The following is a 6984-nucleotide window of genomic DNA, read 5'->3' on the forward strand; positions in this document are numbered from 1 at the left end:
ACAACCAAGAAAAGGTCGCCTAGTCCTGACTGGTCATTCATGGACCAGCCATCCAAGAAGAGGTCCCGCTCTCCTGAGACCAGGTCAAGCTTTTCTAGCAGGTTTGCGTCTACCAAAGCTACAGCTAAGAAAAGGTCGCCTAGTCCTGACATGTCATTCTTGGACCAACCTTCTAAGAACAGGTCCCGCTCTCCTGAGACCAGGTCAAGCTATTCCAGCAGGTTTGCGTCTGCCAAATCTACAACCAAGAAAAGGTCGCCTAGTCCTGACTGGTCATTCCTGGACCAGCCTTCCAAGAACAGGTCCCGCTCTCCTGAGACCAGGTCAAGCTTTTCCAGCAGGTTTGCGTCTGCCAAATCGACCTCCAAGAAAAGGTCTCCTAGTCCTGACATGTCATTCCTGGACCAGCCTTCCAAGAACAGGTCCCGCTCTCCTGAGACCAGGTCAAGCTTTTCTAGCAGGTTTGCGTCTGCCAAATCGACCTCCAAGAAACGTTCGCCTAGTCCTGACATGTCATTTCTAGATCAGCCTGAAACCTCCAGGGAGAAGTCGTCCTCTCCTGACACCAAGTCAAGATTTTCCAGCAGGTTTGCATCTGCCAAATATACCTCCAAGAAACGTTCACCTAGTCCTGACTGGTCATTTCTGGATCAGCCAGAAACATCTAGGGAAAGGTCTCCCTCTACTGAACCACAGTATAGGGTCTCCAGAAACTTAGCAGCTGAAGCGTCTGCAACCAAGAGAAGTTCCTCTGTCAAATTGAGGTCACCCTCTCCTGAGTCAAGAAAGAGGCAGTCCTTGTCTTTGAAGCAGAGGGTGGCATCTCCAGCATTTTCTTTCCTACGCAATTCAGGGTCTGCCAAGGGTAAGAAGAAGAATTCGGATGACCCTGACTACACCCCTCTTTCTAAGAAGCCTGCCGCCAAGAAGACTTCTACTCAGCAGGCCCAGACTACTGGGAAGAGGAGGGGTCGACCTCCAAAGAGTGAAGTCCTAAGCTGTCCTGTGTGTAAGGAGAAGGCCTCTGGAAAAATGACGAACACGAAATGTGGTCACTTATTCCACGAGGAATGTCTTCAAAAGTGGGTTTCAACTGAAGGGCAGCGGAATCGGCTTCTTAAGGTGTGCCCTTCTTGTGGCTCTGATTTTGACATGAAGGAAAATAATCCAATCTAATTGTGACATGCTTTAAAGTGACATTTGAAAGTTTGCGGAGTCTGACTGACATTTATAAACAATTTCCTTAGCTGTGTTTGCATGTAACCATATTATTATGATTCAGCCATTTGTCTGTTCTAAAATTTTAATTGTTTCTAACTATCATTGTGGGATTCGATGATTCTTATTTTATGTTTTTACGTTGGAGTTGCCTCCACTTTGATTTTTAAGTCAAGACCATAGCTGACCTTATCCTTTGTTTCAGTTTTAATTGTATGTTTTTCCGTACTCAGTCCAAGCACTGCCTAGCAGTGAACTTGTCTACTTGGATCGTATCATTATTTTCAGAAATACATTTGTTCCTAGTTTTATGTTTTGACCTACCTAGTCCAGGCATAGCTGCTATAGCAGTGAACTGTATCTTGTACTACAGTGTTTTTTTATTTTGATAATTTTCAGAAATAAATTTGTTTCTACAATACATAATTTCCTGCCTTTGTCCCATGCCTTCCTGTCAATTGAGTATGCAACGTTGGGGAAGGAGCAGAAATTGTTAAGAACTATGAACTTATCTTTATAATTTATTTCTATTGAGATCACAATCAAAATGCACAATAGCCACCATATACGATAATGAAAACTTTCAATTCCTCCTACTTGGCAATTATCTGTTGTGATTAAATGGGGCAGAAGGTTTTTTTCAAAACACAAGAATAACTTGGAGAAAGGTATGAACAGTTCAAAAACTTGGTAGTTAACATAGTTGTACGAAAGTGTACAACCCTTCTTGCAGGCAGTAGAGAAAGTTCAGGGGCAATTATCTTGTTGAGAAGTAGCTCCAGATTGAGGTTTTTATAATTTTACACATTCTTCAAACTAAAAGAATTAAAGATAAATACTGAAAATATCCTCTTCATTGTAATAGAAGAGGTTGCTGAAAAAACCCTCCAGCTGGGCATGGTACCGGGGGGTGGGCCAAATTAGCAGATGCTGTGCAGTGAAAGTCTAGAATTTCTGGTTTCCCAACATGCCCTTATGAGACACAAATTTTTCGGAAATTTAACTGTTAAGCAAGATTGGAAAGCGTGTAATATCTTTGAAAGCATTTACCTTCCACCCTTTTGTTTAGAAAGTTTGACATAAGGTAAATGAAAGGTAGATGAGTACTTGTACTAAACCACTTTTATTAACAGAGCAAAACTCAAACCATTTTACACAAAAGATTGGACCTGGTTGGCTAAACTACAACACAGAACCGAGAGTAATCCTCCATTGACATTCTCAAAATAAGGAAGGTTTACATAATAAATTTACTGAACAGAGATATGAAATGCCTGATACAATTTGTGCTGTTGTGCTCAATTATTCTTTTGAAAATCTTTCAAAAAGAGTGACAAGACGTGTTGCTCGGACTGATACCGGAAGGTGGGGGGAGGGTGGAGCGTGTCGAGCGCATCTGTAGATGCGCTCGTAGCGACTGATAAGCAGCCCTTGCAACATTGACATCTCACAAGTTCAGAGCAACCACTGACACAAAACCACGACTTGAATTATTTCTAAGCTACATTAATTCCAAGGAATGACATGCCACATGAGTGCATTACAAAAAGATGATAACAAGCAAACTAAGCAGCAACATCTATTTTACTACATGACTTCTGCCTCCATGCACACAATGAGGTGAGCAAATGAAAAATGTGACAATTGGTACAGAAAATTATTTCCATTGGCAATACGAAATATTCAGAACTTCAGAAGCATGATTAAACAATTTCTTTTTGAGCAGCAGCAATATTTTGGCATGAGGTGAGACCTGAGAAGGTATTTTACCAGGACATCTCAGCAATGAGGGCCACCTCCATAACAGTGAAAGTTCAAGAAATATTTGAACAGATTTGAGAGAAACATCTTCAAGTCTGACAGAGAGAGAGATAGAGAGTGAACAGGTTGCAATTACAGAGTTGCAAAGTAAACTAATAAAAGAAATGCCATTGTTACAAATTTTCAGTTACAGACCTCATTTAACTGAAAAACAACTGGGTAATGTATGCTGAACATGCATTAACAATTTTTAAGAAAAAGTTAACATTCCTAAATTAGCAGATATTAATGGATTGGATTTTGATCCTCTCCCAGTAGAATTGCAAGGACTGACAGGTCTTGGGGACAGATTGGTAACAGCAAGCATCCCATTCATGCAAAAAGGAGAATTGGGATATCAAAAACAATTTGGTCTCAAAGGCAATTGAGTTACCATTCCAATTGACATAGTCAAAACAGTAACCTGTCTTCCAAGAATGCAACTAATGCGAAGGATGAAAAACAAAAATCCATATGCTTTGGAAAATGCCCAGACCAGAAAGAGTCTTCAAAGCAGCGACATACTTGGTAAATACAAATTTATATCAAAATCACAAGATAACTTTAAATCAAACGTGGTTACAGGAATTTTATCAACAACATGATTTACATGAACAATAAAATTCTGTGGAAGAAGATAATACTGATGAACCAATGGATTGTGAACCAACAGATGAAACTGAAGCATTCGAAGAACAAGAAACACTGCAAGCTGGAGGTTTTATAGTTGATTCTGGAATTCGCATTGCACCAGGAGAAGGATCTATTCCACTGTCGCTTCTGTTGGATGAGAGCAATGATGTATTATCCTTCCCAACTGTATACGGAGGACAACGAAGAAAATGCAAGTTGAAGTATAATCCAGTAGATGTTGCAAAGGCTGAGGCACGTCACCATGACAGTCGAGTTGCAACAAATATTCCGAAACTCGTGATGAAATTTCTGCAAAGCCCGTATCCGTAACCTGAAAAGTAGAATCAGTATTAATTTGAGAAAAAAGGTAAAACCTGATAAGGTCACTGTTTCACAAATACTAAATGAAAATAACCTCTTTACCATAGTTGAACAGAATGACGGCTACAAAATAGTAGCTGTCGACAGATCGTCTCCTGCATTCTGGCACGGAAAACAAAAGAAAGTCATGGCAATGCATAGACCATTTGGCTCCAGTTCCATATTTATGACTTTCTTTATGAGCTGAAATGAGATGGAATTCACTTTTAGTTTGTTTGAGTAAAACTGTAAACAATGAAATAATCACTGAAGAACAAGCACAAAATATATTACCCCCAAAAAAAGATGAAACATTGTGTGATCTGATAAACCTTCAATATTACAAAAGCACTCACACATGTAAGAAGAACGTGAAAAGGAATGGATATGCAGATTCAATTATCCTTTGGCGCCATGCGACACACAAAAATCCTGAAGCCTCTGCTTCCACAAGACATGCCTGAAGAACAGAAAAAAAAGGCAAGAAAATTACTGACTCAAATAATAAATGATACTGAGCAGATAGTTAGAACTCTGGAATCCTCTTTACCAGTTGGAGAATGGAACCATTATTAGAAGACATGTTCAACAATCATACAGCTTGAACAGGAAAGTAGGAAGTACTGCACACACTTTGGAACCATCTTCGCCCACACGCACACAACATCAGCCATCTTGAGGTAGAAGCCACATGTTTCATTCTTGAGTGAAGATCATTACTGGACATCCGAAGGAGCGCAAAGGGTACACCTGAGGTATTGATATTTCTCAGGCGGTCAGGTCACTGGCTGACTGCAGAGCATGATGACACACTTGATGATGATGAACACTTCCTGAAAACAAGATAAAATATTTAAAAATCTGCAAATAATATGCTTCTTTACATAAGATGCCATTTTATGCAGTTGTCAACAAGAAGGAATTGTAAAGTACTGGAAACAGCGCTTTTTCAAAGCTTCTTCGCTGAGGCCTTCGGTTTTGAACGCAGTTGGTATTGGATTGAAATTAAGTCTTGGTCCTAAGGGCTTCCTACCTTCTTATTGCTTTTCTCTTAGAAGCCCAGGATTTCTTGCATTGCCAGATTTTCTCCAGTAGCACTGCGTTCCTGTTGTTGTTACAGCTGTAATTTAAAGAAAGAAAAATAAGTTAATCAACAAGACAATTATTTTTAAAAATAAATATGTTTTTGTTACAGGCACAAGGTCCCAAGGAATTTCGTGATACAGGGAGTGGTGGAACATTGCCATTTTTGTCATATGAAATGATGATGACAGATCCCACTTAGACTGAAGCAGACTTCAAGTACTACACAGGAATATCAAGTAAATCATTTGAAGTGCTTTTCAAGTTTTTGGGAGGAAATAAGGTGTACTGTAAACTGAAGTACTACACTGATAGAGCAACTCCAAATCGAGAATGTGAGAGTACACATTCTCCTAAGGGCCTTTTACTTCTCACATTAGTAAGACTGAGACGTGGGTATCCAGAAAGAGACATGGGAAAATTTTTTAAACTTTCTGCTCCTTCTATCAGTAATATTGTGAAGACATGGGTGAGATTTATGTCCATAAAATTTAAATCTTTGAAGGCTGCTATGTTTGTTTCAGTAGAGGTACAGGAGAAAAATAAGCCTGCCTGTTTTAAAACCATTTCCTAATTTGAGGTGTATTGTTGATGCAACTGAAATCAAAATTCAGAAGCCAAAAAATTTTGAGCAGCAAAGCAACACCTATTCATCGTACAAAGGAACTAATACAGCAAAATTCTTGGTAGCATGCTCTGCTTATGGTGGTCTATCATTCATAAGTGAAGGCTATGAGGGGAACATATCAGATAGGAAATTATTCCTTCAGTCTGAGATTTTAGATCATATCAATGCGGGTGAAGCTGTCATGGTAGATAGAGGGTTTGATATAGAAGCTGATTTGAATAAACGTGGCATTGATCTAATTATACCTCCATTCCTTGGTGATCGACAAGCATTCACTGAGAGAGAAATGTTTATCGGAAAAGCAGTGGCAACATCAAGAATTCATATTGAAACACTGATAGGACGTACAAAACATTTCAGACTTGTGACATATGTTTATCCAAATTCAATGCTTGATTTGCTCTCTGATGTAATGCATGTCTGCTCAGTCCTGTGTAATTTTAATGAACCATTTGTAAGATGGGAAGAAGAAGAAGTTGCTGATGTTGATCTTTGAGAGTATTTTTTGTCTTGGAATGAACCTCTGTTCGGTAAAAAATAAAGAGAAAGTATATCTAAACATATATTGACTTCTCATTAACATACCTTCATATCCTTTTGTGAAAACATGTTCCCAGAGGCGTAAAAGCACAGCAGCTATGTGTCCGCACCTCTTCAGCGCTTGAGCTTTGCACAAACAATCAGCTGTGCATATAGGGCCATCACTCACATTAAGAGTGATAATAACACCATAAATGTTGTCTTCCATAGAGGCCTGCACCTGTGCTCTGATGAAGTACTGTCCATCTTTCTTGGTGTCAAGCATGGTCAACAATCTACCACTATACAGGAACTGTTCTCCTTTTTTTTAGACACTTCTTTATAGCCCTCCTGCACAGATCTTGGAATGTCATCTCATGACATTTTGCATCACCATCATCTTCATCATCATAATCATCATCAGAGGTGTCACAATGTAGTGGTACTTCTGCTGGAGCTTCAGCTTTCACAACCCCTTTCTTATAATTGTACTCCATTTCTGGGATGTTCTCAAAATAATCTAAAATGTCTAAGTAATGGAACCCTTCAGGAATGTGCACACTGGGAAATGGGTGCCAATGTTTACCACCAACAGGAACCATTGGTAGGTTACTTTGCACATAGTGTTGTTCCTGTTAAAAAAAAATGTAAGATTTATTATAAAAAATAATGTATCTTGTATATTACAATGGGAGGCGGAGTAAATTGCCTCGAGATTCAACAACTTACCATCAATCGGGCCC

General features: G+C 39.2%; 2 protein-coding genes across 2 annotated transcripts; both read left to right on the forward strand.

The window, feature by feature from the left end:
* Positions 1 to 39: 39 nt before the first annotated feature.
* On the forward strand, positions 40 to 1176 carry LOC127750009 (serine/arginine repetitive matrix protein 5-like). Its single transcript, XM_052270385.1, has one exon. It carries the CDS (start codon positions 40 to 42, stop codon positions 1174 to 1176), a length of 1137 nt encoding a protein of 378 aa, XP_052126345.1.
* Positions 1177 to 3455: 2279 nt separating this feature from the next.
* LOC127750010 (uncharacterized) lies at positions 3456 to 6218 on the forward strand. Its single transcript, XM_052270386.1, has 4 exons — positions 3456 to 3546; positions 3653 to 3819; positions 5297 to 5563; positions 5622 to 6218. Exons 1-4 carry the CDS (start codon positions 3456 to 3458, stop codon positions 6216 to 6218), a joined length of 1122 nt encoding a protein of 373 aa, XP_052126346.1.
* Positions 6219 to 6984: the final 766 nt, after the last annotated feature.

This window comes from Frankliniella occidentalis, unplaced genomic scaffold (genome assembly GCF_000697945.3).
Source record: "Frankliniella occidentalis isolate FOCC.00 unplaced genomic scaffold, Focc_3.1 Scaffold121, whole genome shotgun sequence".
In the NCBI taxonomy this organism is placed as follows: domain Eukaryota; kingdom Metazoa; phylum Arthropoda; class Insecta; order Thysanoptera; family Thripidae; genus Frankliniella; species Frankliniella occidentalis.

Excerpts from the sequence above, each read along its gene's own strand:
- LOC127750009 (XM_052270385.1), top strand. The coding sequence starts at position 40 with ATGGACCAGCCATCCAAGAAGAGGTCCCGCTCTCCTGAGACCAGGTCA.
- LOC127750010 (XM_052270386.1), top strand. The coding sequence starts at position 3,456 with ATGCAACTAATGCGAAGGATGAAAAACAAAAATCCATATGCTTTGGAA. Across the intron at positions 3,547-3,652 it reads TCAAAGCAGCGACATACTTG|AAGATAATACTGATGAACCA; the intron begins GTAAATACAAAT and ends ATTCTGTGGAAG. Across the intron at positions 5,564-5,621 it reads GTAATATTGTGAAGACATGG|AGGTACAGGAGAAAAATAAG; the intron begins GTGAGATTTATG and ends TTGTTTCAGTAG.